The 14,672-nt window shown below is 37.9% G+C and overlaps 1 protein-coding gene across 3 annotated transcripts; it reads right to left on the reverse strand.

Annotated features, from left to right (window-relative positions):
* Positions 1-702: 702 nt before the first annotated feature.
* On the reverse strand, positions 703-14,597 carry LOC141338503 (choline/ethanolaminephosphotransferase 1-like). Of its 3 annotated transcripts, none has more exons than XM_073844072.1 (10): positions 14,470-14,567; positions 13,807-13,917; positions 10,673-11,102; positions 10,452-10,599; positions 9,482-9,623; positions 9,051-9,135; positions 8,735-8,866; positions 5,680-5,838; positions 5,472-5,597; positions 703-5,401 (listed from the first exon to the last, which is right to left on the reverse strand). In XM_073844072.1, the coding sequence occupies exons 3-10, from the start codon at positions 11,018-11,020 to the stop codon at positions 5,282-5,284; spliced, it is 1,260 nt and encodes a 419-aa protein (XP_073700173.1). In that variant the 5' UTR covers positions 11,021-11,102; positions 13,807-13,917; positions 14,470-14,567; the 3' UTR covers positions 703-5,281. The 3 variants fall into 3 exon arrangements, with proteins under 3 accessions (XP_073700173.1, XP_073700175.1, XP_073700174.1); XM_073844074.1 differs by lacking the exon at positions 9,051-9,135 and adding an exon at positions 9,319-9,403; XM_073844073.1 differs by lacking the exon at positions 13,807-13,917 and having other exon boundaries at positions 14,470-14,597.
* Positions 14,598-14,672: the final 75 nt, after the last annotated feature.

Genomic DNA, 14,672 nt, shown 5'->3' on the forward strand with positions numbered 1-14,672 from the left:
CGACCAAACTCACGAGAAAAAACCCGGATGTGGAGCTGCTCGGCCGGGCGCCAGCGCGGGAAAAATCCCCCTGAAAAGAGACTTTTTTGATAAAATATTACCAATTTCGACGATTTAGTGGGTGGCTATTGGTAGAGACATGTCATAACGTCTGTACTAAATTCTACACCCTTGATAATCATAAAAACGATGTCCAGATTGATAAGTTCATCCCAGTTTCACAAAAAGCTTATAAACGTTATTATAATAAGTCAGACATTGAAGTGAGTTGCTGTTTTTGTTTCCTCTGGGGAAGATCAGATTTATGTTCATCTGATCTCATTTTATAATTTTCTTTCTGTTCTAAAGATGTTGTCTTCGGATGGTTTGACTACTAAAAAAGTGAAAAAGGGAAAACACTTCAATAGGAAATCGGCTGAAAGCATCCAGTTATTTATTACATTTATCAGGATGAATTGTAATAAATATTTGAGAAATGATTGTATGTGATTGTATTAGTCTTTATAGAGTGAAACATACAACATAAAGAGGCTAAATGCACAATATTCATACTGGATATGTTGTAATGATAACATTTCAGCTGTATTTTTGTAAGTTTTTAAGTCTATTTGTACCATATATTTACGTTTACTAAGACAGGAAGTACTTCAAAACAAAACAAAACAAACCAAAAAAACACCAGTTATCATAAATATAGCAATCTTTATTTTACAGGTGCTTTTATTCAAAAATCAGAGCAATGTTACAATCAAACCAACAGTTTGTTACGAGTCACTGAAAGTGTATGTCATGAAAAAAAAAACGAAGAAAAAAAAATATATATATATCATCGGACGTTTCCATCTGCAAGATTTAATGAGCGCTTAAATCTCTCGTTAAAGTGGACAAAAAAAAAAATAAATACTCCCAGAAAGGATTTGGCAACAAGTGACGCCTAACAAAACGAATCAAAGCTTATGATTAAAGTGTGAACGGACGAACGTTCGTAGAATACAACACGTTTAATATCTCTCATACTGATAAAGATATGGAAGAACAGCAGACGACGAAGCCTTTAATCATCTGCAAATAAAAGATCATTAATAACATCAATTGCACAAACTCGTCAAAACTCATCTCAGCTTGTTTTCTGGGCGGCAGCATCCAGCTGATTCTACAAACTACCATTTATTCATTTATCTATTTATGTATTTCTTACATTATATGAATCGCCTGAGAGGGATGTTTAGAAATAAATAAAAATCCAGAACGCCATGCAAACTTTATATTTAAGGCAACGTTTGTTGTGTGCAATACTTAATTAAAAATTAACACTAAAGAGCGGCGATTAACAGACTGAATATCTCAAATATCCGAAGTGAAGTCAACTTATTTTAGGAAAATCCGGTGCAACACGAAGCGAACAGTTCAGGAAGTTGACGACGCCACCAGAAAGACACTTAAGACACCTTTAAAATGTCTTTGAACTTGAAACCCATTCTTGGCATTTTGGATTTTAACGTCTGAACATTTCAGGCAGAATGAAGCAAAGAAAAACAGCAAATCTCAGCAAATGTGTCACATTTCAGAAAGAAATAATAAGAGATTATATTTAGAAGCGCATTTTAGGACTACTGTGATTTTATTATTATTATTTAAATGACAAGCCTATTTCTTAGTCACCAAAACGGGACATATTATTTAAATTGAACAATTTTAAGCATATAATGGCAGTATTTATTTTATTACTGTCTGAAATATATATAAATATAAATACTGTATTTGTGTCAAACGATTAATCACATCCAAAATAAACATTTTTGTTAATTTGAATGTGATTAATTGCGATTAATCGACTGTATATATTTATTATGTATATTTGTAAACAAAAACGTTTATTTTGGACGTGGTTAATTGCATCCAAAATAAAAGTTTTTGCTACTTTGAATGTGATTAATTGCAATTAATCGAGTAATCGATAAAAAATAAACATTTGTTTTGGATGTGATTAATATGTGCATAATATGTGTGTGTACTATATATATTTATTATGTATATTTGTAAACAAAAAAAAAACGTTTATTTTGGGTGTGATTAATTGATTAATTACATCTAAAATAATCGTTTTTTATGTGATTTAATTGCAATTAATCGACTGTATATATTTATTATGTATATTTGTAAACAAAAACATTTGTTTTGGATGTGATTAATGACATCCAAAATAAAAGTTTTTGTTGATTTGACTGTGATTAATTGCGATTAATCGCATCTGAAATAAATGGTTTTTTTTTTTAATTTGACTGTGATTAATCGATTAATCGCATCCGAAATAAATGTTTTTGTTAATTTGACTGTGATTAATCGATTAATCGCATCAGAAATAAATGTTTGTTAATTTGAATGTGATTTAATTGCGATTAATCGATTAATCGCATCCAAAATAAATGTTTTTGTTAATTTGAATGTGATTTAATTGCGATTAATCGATTAAACGCACCCGAAATAAATGTTTTTGTCAATTTGATTGTGATTTAATTGTGATTAATCGATTAATCGCATCCAAAATAATTTTTTTTTTAATTTGCATGATGATTAAATTGTGATTAATCGATTAATCACATCCAAAATAAATGTTTTTGTTAATTTGACTGTGATTAACTGCGATTAATCACATCTAAAATAGTTTTTTTTTTCCATAATATATATGTGTGTGTGTGTGTGTGTGTGTGTGTGTGTGTGTGTGCTGTATATATTTATTATATATATATTTGTAAACAAAAACATTTATTTTGGATGCGATTAATCACATCCAAAATAAATGTTCTGTTATTCTGAATGTGACTAATCGATTAATCACATCTAAAACTGAATTGTTTGTTTGCATAATGTGTTTGTACTGTGTATATATGTATTTATATTTGTAAACAAAACATTTATTTTGGATGCGATTAATTACATAAAAAATAAACGTTTTTTTGTTAATTTGAATGTGATTGTTTTTGTTTGCATAATATGTGTGTGTACTGTATATATTTATTATGTATATTTAAACAAAACCTTTTATTTTAAATGTGATTAATTGTGATTAATCACATCTATAATATATTTTTTTACATAATACATGTAAATAAAAACGTTTATTTTGGTTAATCGTTTGACAGCACTCATTTAAATTTGCCGTTAAAATAATACACTTAAAAGTAGCTTTTATTTTCCTTCTAAACACATTTTCTTATGTTTTCTTTTCATTTTAATGTGAAACATGACATTGAGAGATTCACCCAGCAGGCACGGCGTGAGACGCAACAAACTAAAAATTTAGACAAACCAGCTAAACACTGTGATTTCATTCAGGGACGAATCAATAAATTAAGTGCTTTCCATTTAAAACTGAACAAAACGACAGAAACATCCTTCCGAGAAACGAGAAAACGGAGTGATGAAGGGAAGAATATGACCTGATTAAAACGCAAAATACAAACGTGCGTAAACAAGTGAACGCTCTCACCAAATCATTATTAGCAGCCACAAAATCATTGATCTGACTTTCACTCGTTTAATCCAATTCAAACACGTGAGAACGAGTCGTTAAAACCATAATACAGACCCCGACAGCCCCAAAGCATCATGGGTAACAAAGAGCCATCTTCTTAAAACAATGACCTTAAGTAAAGTGACCTTTCGGAAGTTCGTTAGTTCATTCGTTAGTTTGTTCATTTATTCATTCGTTGGAGAAGAAACTCAGCAAAGAAGTTCAACCGAAAATGAGATCTGGAGAAATTTCATTACATCGCTTGCTCACCAATGGATGTGAATGGGTGCCGTCAGAATGACAGCTGATAAAAACATCACAGTAATCCACTAAGTAATCCGATTAATCTTGTGAAGCATTTGTAAGTGCAGAATGGTTTGAATCATGATTCATTGGCTCTGGTTTAGTTCCACCAATGGATGTGAATGGGTGCCGTCAGAGCCCGAGTCCAAACAGCAGATAAAAACATCACAGTATTCCACTAATTAATCCAATTAATCTTGTGAAGCATTTGTAAGATGTTTGGACTCTCATTCTGACGGCACCCATTCACATCCATTGGTGAGCAAGTTATGAAATCTGATGAAGAAACAAACGGATTAAATTTTTTCCAGAACTTCTTTTCTTCTAAGCGCAGAATGGTTTGAATCATGATTCATTGGCTCTGGTTTAGTTTCACCAATGGATGTGAATGGGTGCCGTCAGAATGAGAGTCCAAACAGCTGATAAAAACATCACAGTAATCCACTAAGTAATCCGATTAATCTTGTGAAGCGTTTGTAAGATGATTGGACTCTCATTCTGATGGCACCCATTCACATCCATTGGTGAGCAAGTGATGGAATCTAATGAAGAAACAAAGAGATTTAATTTTTTCCTGAACTTCTTTCCTTCTAAGCACAGAATGGTTTGAATCATGATTTATTGGCTCTGGTTTAGTTTCACCAATGGATGTGAATGGGTGCCGTCAGATCCCGAGTCCAAACAGCTGATGAAAATAGCACAGCAATCCACAAGTAATCCGTATAATCTCCTGAAGTGTTTGTAAAATATTTGGACTCTCATTCTGACGGCACCCATTCACATCCATTGGTGAGCAAGTAATGGAATCTGATGAAGAAACAAACGGATTACATTTTTTCCTGAACTTCTTTTCTTCTAAGCACAGAATGGTTTGAATCTTCATTCATTGACTCTGGTTTTAGTTTCACCAATGGATGTGAATGGGTGCCGTCAGAGCCCGAGTCCAAACAGCTGATAAAAACATCACAGTAATCCACTAATTAATCCAATTAATCTTGTGAAGCATTTGTAAGATGTTTGGACTCTCATTCTGACGGCACCCATTCACATCCATTGGTGAGCAAGTTATGAAATCTGATGAAGAAACAAACGGATAAAATTTTTTCCTGAACTTCTTTTCTTCTAAGCGCAGAATGGTTTGAATCATGATTCATTGGCTCTGGTTTAGTTTCACCAATGGATGTGAATGGGTGCCGTCAGAGCCCGAGTCCAAACAGCTGATAAAAACATCAAAGTAATCCAATAAGTAATCCGATTAATCTCGTGAAGCATTTGTAAGATGTTTGGACTCTCATTCTGATGGCACCCATTCACATCCATTGGTGAGCAAGTGATGGAATCAGATTTTTTCCTGAACTTCTTTTCTTCTAAGCGCAGAATGGTTTGATTTAGGATCAATTGGCTCTGGTTTAGTTTGGGGATGAAAGTGCAGTGAGATGTAACCGTATGAAAGCTCCTCCGCCGTTAGCCGAGGGCCACCGCTGCGCTCTGTGGCTTGATCTTGAAGACGCAGATGTGCAGGTGAGACGCGATCTCGTTGCAGACGCTCACGCAGTAGCGCACCAGATCGAAGAGAGACAGAATCTGAGAGTAAACAACAGTTATGAGTCGTAATACCAGACTTTAGTGTGAATCTGAGGCGGCGCGACCTTACCAGAGAAACCCACAACACCAGATACTCGTCGATGAAGCTGTTGAAATACTGATCGAGAAACAGCAGACCGGGACCCAGAAACGCCACGTCGTGAAGATGCATCTCGCTCTTCGTCATGTGAGCCACCTGAGCCCATCACCAGACCAGGTCAGAGGTCAAACTCAAGTTTGTAAATGAAGATTTTCCCGGTATATGTTTGTTCACTCACCACTAGTTTATTGGTGATTTTGGCAGAAACGAAGCCGAAGGCTAGGATGTACAGACAGGGGTGTTTCTGGAACAGCTGGACGGCTGATTTCTTATAAATCATCATGGCGAGGATGATAACGGAGCCGATGTGCAGGACGGGCGATAACACACTCGTGCCCTGAAACACACACACAGGTAGGTAAGTCACAATATATTTAAGCTGCTGCTTCTTATTCTTCACTGAGACTAAATTTGTGGTTGAAACTCGTCCTTGAGTTTTCAAGCTAGCACCACCAAACTCAGCCCAGACCTTAGGCTGATCTGACCGAGTAAGCTGTATATTTTATAACTGATTGAACTTTGAACGTTTTCCTAAAAAATGATGATTAAAACTGGGAAAATCCCATAGACTTACATTGAGGGAATGTTCAAATGATCAACACTATTCAAACTCCAACTGACAAAACTCAAACTCCACTGGGCAACTTTTTGAGCAATGTTGCCGGGCAACTTTGGAAAATGTTGCCGTGAACAGGCAGCCAGGTGTGAGACAGGGCCCACAACTGATCTAAATTATACAGGACGAAATGTGTTACATATTCTCAATGAGAAAGTGTCCAAGCAACATTGCTCAAAAAAAGTTGCCCAATAAAATTGCTCAAAAAGTTGCCCTGTGTATCATCAGCCCAACTGTCAAAATTCAAACTCCAACTGACAAAATTCAAATTTAAACTGCCAGAATGCCTTGAGACTAAATCAAGCTTCCCTCTACTCTATCTAATCTATCTATATCTCGCTAGTAATATGCTAATAACATGCTAATCACTTGCTAATCATGTCAGCAACATTTTAGTAAGATGCTAATTGTTCTAACAACATGCTAATCATGCTGTAAACATGCTATGAACATGATAATGACATGTTAATCATGTCAGCAATATGCTAGTAACTTGTTAACAACATACTAGAATATTGTTACTCATGCTAACATGTTAGCAGCATGTTAATCATGTTAACAACATGGTAATCATGCTAACAACATTATAGTAATGCACAAATCATGCTAGTAACATACGTATCGTGTTAAAAACATGCTAGTAACTTGGTAATCATGCTAAAACATGCTAATAGCTAGCTAGTCATGCAAACAACATACTAGTAACTTGTTAACCGAGCTAACATGTTAGTAACATGTATAATCATACTAAAACATGCTGGTATATTGTTAATCGTGCTAACGACATGTTAGTAACATTTTAATCATGCTAACAACATGCTAGCTACATGGTAATCATAACAGGCTAGTAACACATTAATCATGCTAGAAATATGTTAGTAACTTGCTATAGAAACATGTTAGTAACTTTCTAGTCATGCTAGAAACATGCTAAGAACTTGCTAGTCATGCAAACAGGCTAGAATCTTGCTAATCATGTTAAAGTCATGCTAGTGACTTGCTAACCACGATAGAAACACGCTAACAACATGCTAGTAACTTGCTAAAGATACTAAAGCCAACCTAATAACATGTTAGTACCATGGTAATAATGTTAACAACCTGTTAGAAACATGCTAATTACCCTAGCAACTGCATAGCAACACCCTAGCAACCACCTTAAAAACCACCCCAGGTAAACTAGCAAACCACCCTAGAAATCACCTTGGGTGCCCTAGCAACCACACAGCAACACCCTAGCAACCACTTTGAGTACTCTAGCAACCACCTTGAAAACCAACCCAGGTACCTTAGTAACCTCCCTAGAAACCACCTTGGGTACCCTAGCAACCACACAGCAACACCCTAGCAACCACTTTGAGTACCCTAGTAACCACCTTGAAAACCAACCCAGGTACCCTAGCAAACCTCCCTAGAAACCACCTTGGTTATCCTAGCAACCATTTTGAGTACCATAGCAACCACCTTAAAAACCACCCCAGGTACCCTAGCAAACCACCCTAGAAACCACCTTGGGTACCCTAGCAACCAACTTAAAAACCAACCCAGGTACCCTAGCAAATCTCCCTAGAAACCACACAGCAACACCATAGCAACCACTTTGAGTACCCTAGCAACCACCTTAAAAACCAACCCAGGTACCCTAGCAAATCTCCCTAGAAACCACCTTGGGTGCCCTAGCAACCACACAGCAACACCCTAGCAACCACTTTAAACACCCTAGCAACAACCTTAAAAACCACCCCAGGTACCCTAGCAACCCACCCTAGAAAACCAACTTGGGTACCCTAGCAACCACACAGCAACACCCTAGCAACCACCTTAAAACCAACCAAGGTACCTTAGCAAATCTCCCTAGAAACCACCTTGGGTGCCCTAGCAACCACACATTAACACCCTAGCAACCACTTTGAGTGCCCTAGCGACAACCTTAAAATCCACCTCAGGTACCCTAGCAACCCACCCTAGAAAACTAACTTGGGTACCCTAGCAACCACACAATAATACCCTAGCAACCACTTTAAAAACCACCCCAGGTACCCTAGCAACCCACCCTAGAAAACCAACTTGGGTCCTCTAGCAACCATACAGCAACACCCTAGCAACCACTTTAAGCACCCTAGCAACCACCTTAAAAACCACCCAAGGTACCCTAGCAAACCCCCCTAGAAAACCAACTTGGGTCCTCTAGCAACCACACAGCAACACCCTAGCAACCACTTTAAGCACCCTAGCAACCACATTAAAAACCACCCAAGGTACCCTAGCAACCCCCCCTAGAAACCAACTTGGGTCCTCTAGCAACCACACAGCAACACCCTAGCAACCACTTTAAGCACCCTAGCAACCACATTAAAAACCACCCAAGGTACCCTAGCAAACCCCCCTAGAAACCAACTTGGGTACCCTAGCAACCCCACAACAACACCCTAGCAACCACTTTGAGCACCTTAAAAACCACCCTGAGATCTTTCAGTTTTTCTGATAGACTGTGGATTGAACATTTCTGTCCAGGCTTTTTCAAGCCCAGTCAAAGTTCGTCTTCAGGTCTAGTTTCAGTCTGGTTATGTAAATGATGATGTATGTTTGGTTTGAATATCAGAGCTGTCGTACGTACCGCTATAGTGGATCCGTTTTTCCCCACTCCGCCTGTAAATATGACTCTGAAGTAATTGGTGCAGGAGAAAACCACCCCGATAAATGTGCAAAGTGCTGGAATTATTTTCATTTGGATGTTTATGACGGGAATCTGTCGAGAAACATTTACATTCAAACACTTGAATATGTAACAATACACACCCATGACACATTTGGACAATTTTGAATACAAAATGAATGCAATATAATGCAAAACACACTCATAGCTGATAAGTGGCTGATTATTTGCACTAAACACTCTGATCTGAAGCACTATTATGATAATCACAGATTACCGGAGACTGCCAGAAAGCCGATCCGCCCACAGCAGCCAGCAGATACAGCACAATTATGAAGATCTGCACTTCAGTCACATCAATGCTGATCAGAGCGGAGGAGAGACGCACGTTAGACACAAACACACACAGCTTCACAATCACACACAGCTGATCTGAGTCTCTCCATTGGAATCATTCAGGTTTGTTAATTAGTGTTTCAGGCAGCTGATTGGTGCATTGCTGGCGTCAGTCAGCCAGAGAGCCGTTTGATTGGCCGGGGGTTTACCGTAACGTTCCAAAAGGCGGGGCCGACGACGGCTGTGAAGGTCTGCAACAGCGCGAGACACACCTGCAGCTCTGTGACGTCAAATCTGGCACAGAACAACCCTCACATATACGTTTGACCCCTCAGATGTGATTCAGCAGGAGCCGAGGTGTTTGATACTCACATGCCGAAGCGCAGCGTGCCGGAGACGTAGGTCTGCCAGTGAGCGCAGTAAAACATGAACATGCCCGCGAAACAGCAGAAGAACATCCAGTCCGGGTGAGTGCCCAGCTGAACCGCGATACTCGTGCCCAACACCACAAACACTGACACACACGACAAACATTCAGATGGTATTATGGGAATCAGAAGAAAAAATTAAAAAATTAAAAATAAAGTCTCTTCTGCTCACAAAGCCTACATTTATTTGATTAAAAATACAGTAAAAACAGCAAAATTCTGAAATATTTTTACTATTTAAAATAACTGCTTTCTGTTTGAATATATTTTAAAATGTAATTTATTTCTGTGATTTCAAAGCTGAATTTTCAGCATCATTACTCCAGTCTTCAGTGTCACATGATCCTTTAGAAATCATTCTAATATACTGATTTGCTGTTTAAAAAACATTTAATATTATTATTATGCTGAAAACAGTTGAGTTGAACTTTGTTTCAGGTTTGTCTGATAAATAGAGAGTTCAGAAGAACAGCATTGATCTGAAATAGAAATCTTTTGCAAACATTAAAAATGTCTTTATCATCACTTTTGATCATTTTAAGGCATCCTTACTAAATATAAGTATTAATTTTCACAATTTCTGTCCCTAAAAGCGTTTTATTTTAGATAAATGCTGCTCTTTGGATCTTTTTTATTAATCAAAAAATCCTAAAAAAAAAAAAATACTCACCGGTTTTAAATATGAATATTTGAATATTAGAATGATTTCTGAAGGATCATGTGACACTGAAGACTGCAGTAATGATGCTGAAAATTCAGCTTCGATCACAGAAATAAATTATATTTTAAAATCTATACAAATAGAAAGCAGTTATTTTAAATAGTAAAAATATTTCACAATTTTACTGCTTTTGCAGTACTTCAGATCAATTAAATGCAGGCTTGGTGAGCAGAAGAGAGTGTGTAATGTTCACCTGTGGAGAGCGAGTCGCAGCCGTGGTCGAACAGCTCCCCCAGTGGTGAACTGCTGTTAGTGCGTCGCGCCTGTTTCCCGTCGATGGCGTCCAGCGACTGATAGATGAACAGACCCACCGCGCACAGGAGATATGCCCAGAGAGGAGCCTAAACGTGCAAATAAATTAGTTTGTTGTACGAATTTACCGTTTTGGTATATGACTCTAGGATTGCGCGGCACCTGTTCGGTGGCGGTCGGGCAGTAGTACACCAGCACCAGCGTGGTGAAGATGTTGGTGGCCAAACCCACGATGGTGATGAGGTTGGGTGCGATCCAGGGAGGCATCCTGTGCACCAGCCACTCCCAGTAGCGCTGCATGACGGGTTCGAGGAGCGAGCGTCCAGAGCTGCTGTAGCGGTGCTCCTCCAGACGCTTCAGCTGGTGGCGGGACAGGACCGGAGCCGGCAGCTCGAACACACGCCGCAGGACACCGGGGGCGAACCAGCAGGACGAGTCCACGCCTCGCACCCGCTCCCGCACCACAGCCCCGCCCCCTCGCCGCCCGGGAGCCCCCGCCAGCCCACTCATCGCTCTTAGCCAATCACAGCCCGAGTCTGAGCCTGACTCCGCCCACTGCGCGCCCGCACAGCCACAGCAGGATGGCTAACACCTGCAGACAGGTACATGTTCATTTAGAAAGGTTAGAATGTAGGGTTGCCCCCAATAGTTGACTAACCATTAGAAGAGAATTTTTTTTTTTTTAAATCCACAGGAAGTAGCAAATCACTTAATGTAATATAAATGTATTGATTAATAAGTTACTAGCATGATTAGCAAGTTGTTAGCATGTTTATAACATGATTAGCATGTTTCTAGCACGATTAATAAAATACTAGCATGTTTCTAGAATGATTAACAAGATACTAGCATGTTTCTAGCATGATTAACAAGATACTAGCATGTTTCTAGCATGATTAACAAGATACTAGCATGTTTCTAGCATGATTAACAAGATACTAGCATGTTTCTAGCATGATTAACAAGATACTAGCATGTTTCTAGCATGATTAACAAGATACTAGCATGTTTCTATCATGATTAACAAGATACTAGCATGTTTCTAGCATGATTAACAAGATACTAGCATGTTTCTAGCATGATTAACAAGATACTAGCATGTTTCTATCATGATTAGCATGATTAACAAGATACTAGCATGTTTCTAGCATGATTAACAAGATACTAGCATGTGTCTAACATGATTAACAAGATACTAGCATGTTTTTAACAATATACTAGCATGTTTCTAGCATGATTAGCATGATTAGCAAGTTGCTAACATGTTTCTAGCATGATTAACAAGATACTAGCATGTTTCTAGCATTATTAACAAGATACTAGCATGTTTTCTAACATGATTAACAAGTTACTAGCATGTTTCTAGCATGATTAGCAAGTTTGCTAACATGTTTCTAGCATGATTAGCAAGTTTGCTAACATGTTTCTAGCATGATTAACAAGTTACTAACATGTTTTAACATGATTAGCATGTTGTTAGCATGATTAGCAAGTTGGTAGCATGTTTCTAGCATGATTAACACATTATTTAAATGATTCTAACATTCAGTCTAGTTACTAGCATGATTAACAAGTTACTAGCATAATTAATATGTTAACATGATTAGTAAGTTGCTAACATGTTTCTAACTTAATTAGCAAGTTACTAGCATGTTTTAACATGATTAACATGTAACTAGCATGTGTCTAACATGATTAGCACGTTATTAGAATGATTTTAACATTCTAAGTATAGTTATTAGCATGATTAACAAGTTACTAGCCAAATTAGCATGTTAGCATGATTAGCAAGTTACTAGCCAAATTAGCATGTTAGCATGATTAGCAATTTACTAACATGTTTCTAACTTAATTAGCAAGTTACTATCATGTTGTTAACATGATTAGCAAGTAACTAGCACTAGCATTATTAGCATGTTGTTAGCACGTTTTAATATGATTAGCATGTTGCTAGCATGATCCTAACATGATTAACAAGTTATTAGAATGATTATAACATTCTAAGTCTAGTTACTAGCATGATTAGCAAGTTGCTAGCATAATTAGCATTTTAGCATGATTAGCAAGTTGCTAGAATCACGTTAGTGAATGTATCTAACTTAATAAGCAAGTTACTAGCATGTTGTTAACGTGATTAGCAAGTAACTAGCAAGATTAACATGTTGCTGGCATGTTTTAGTATGATTGGCATTTTGCTAGCATGATTCTACCACGATTAACAAGTTATTAGAATGATTTTAACATACTAAGTCTAGTTATAAGCATGATTAACAAGTTACTAACATGTGCCTAACTTATTAAGTTACTAGCATGTTTTTAACATGATTAGCAAGTTGCTAACAAGACTGTAACATGATTAGCATTCTGTTGACATTATTAAAAAGTTACTAGCATGATTCTAACACATTTCTTACATGATTAACAAGTAACTAGAATGTTGCTAGCACAATACTAGCATGTTGTAAACATGATTGTTGCTATCATGTTAACATAATTAGTGAATGTACAGTACTCTCTCCACCCTCAATACCACGGCTGAGGTGAGTCCCTTGAGCAAGGCACTGTTCCCCCAACTGCTCCCCGGGCGCCGCAGCAATGGCTGCCCACTGCTCCGGGTGTGTGTTCACGGTGTGTGTGTGTTCACTACTGTGTGTGTGCACTTGGATGGGTTAAATGCAGAGCACAAATTCCTAGTATGGGTCACCATACTTGGCCTCCCTTCACCTCCTTTCCTTTCCTTTCCTTTCCTAATTAGCAAGTTACTAGCTTGTTGTGTAACATGATTAGCATATTACTAACATGATTTGCATGTTGCTAGCATGTTGTTACCAAGTTATTATCATGATTCTAATATTATTAGCAAGTTACTAGCATTTTGTCAACATGATTAGCAAATTGCTAACATGATTCTAACATTAACATGCTGTTAACATAACTAGCTAGTTACTAGCATGTTGCTAACATGTTATTAGCATGATTATCAAGATACTACTGTGTTTCTAACGTGATTAACACGTTAACATTAAGTTAGCATGTTGCTAATCATGTTTCTAACGTAATCTACTCATTTTTGTTCATACAGATCTTTTGAGTCAATGTCGCCGACTTCATCGAAAACAAAGAAAGAAAAAGAAATTTGTACGACAAATGCTTATAAGGCTACGTAGACAATTTAAAGCTTATTATTATAGTTTAATTTAATAATGTATTATTATACGTGTGATTAGTGACTAATCCTTACAATTAAAACCAAAAGGTCAGCCCTAGAATAATGACATAATTGTTAATCATTTTACCTGTTCACCAATCGCGAGTTAGAAGACGCCTTCAGGCCACGCCCCCAAACAAAAGCCCCTCAAGCACACGTCACGCCGGCCGATCGCGCCGCACTTCCTGCTTCCACACCGCTGCGACAAAATATTGTTAAATTCTTAATACTTAAGACAATATTCCAAACACTTAGGCAATGATTTAAAGTACTAAATTAGGCTTAGAACAACGCGACATGAAAATATAAGCGTTTATAATTAAAAAACAGATCAGATTTCACTTAAATAAACACGTGATGTAACGTAAATACTATAGTAATACCATGGAATTCTTTAAAACGTCTTGTAAACACCTCGGCTTTTAGTTATTTTTATCTTTGAGCACTATGATATTGCGATCTGACACATCGTTGTACTTTTTAAAGACATGTCATGCTACTAAAACATAAATAATAATGATAAATATTGATATTATTGTTTGATCACGATCATTATTATATAACAGCAAATGCTTAATCTGTCACTTTCAGTGATTCCGTGTTTAACGGTTCAGATGACGGGTAAATCCCAGGTGTCTGTCAGCGGTGGTCTGTCAGGGGACTCGGGGCCGGTTTATACGGCTCAGGGTTCGAGTCCCGATCCGGTTCACCGTTTGTTCGTTCGTTTAACCTTCCCTGCATCTGCACTCACCCGCCAGCTGCAGATAAACTCCCGATTCCGAGAAGATGCGCGATCTTTCCGTTCGGCCCGGTTCAATCCTGAGGTATCGGCTCCGCTGTCGGTTCCGCCGGTCCCGGTCCGGTTAGCGCGAACTGCTAGCGAAACGCCGCCGGTCACTTCCGGCGCAACTCAACGCGGACGCGTCAAGAGTGTCGCAGATGCGAGGGACTGCG

Source organism: Garra rufa, chromosome 7 (genome assembly GCF_049309525.1).
Source record: "Garra rufa chromosome 7, GarRuf1.0, whole genome shotgun sequence".
Lineage (NCBI taxonomy): Eukaryota > Metazoa > Chordata > Actinopteri > Cypriniformes > Cyprinidae > Garra > Garra rufa.

What these genes read in the sequence shown, in the direction of transcription:
- LOC141338503 (XM_073844073.1), bottom strand. Translation starts at nt 11,020, where the DNA reads ATGAGTGGGCTGGCGGGGGCTCCCGGGCGGCGAGGGGGCGGGGCTGTG. An exon ending in AAATCACCAATAAACTAGTG is followed by an intron (nt 5,598 to 5,679) that starts GTGAGTGAACAA and finishes TGATGGGCTCAG; the next exon opens with GTGGCTCACATGACGAAGAG. An exon ending in TGGTGTTGTGGGTTTCTCTG is followed by an intron (nt 5,402 to 5,471) that starts GTAAGGTCGCGC and finishes GTTTACTCTCAG; the next exon opens with ATTCTGTCTCTCTTCGATCT.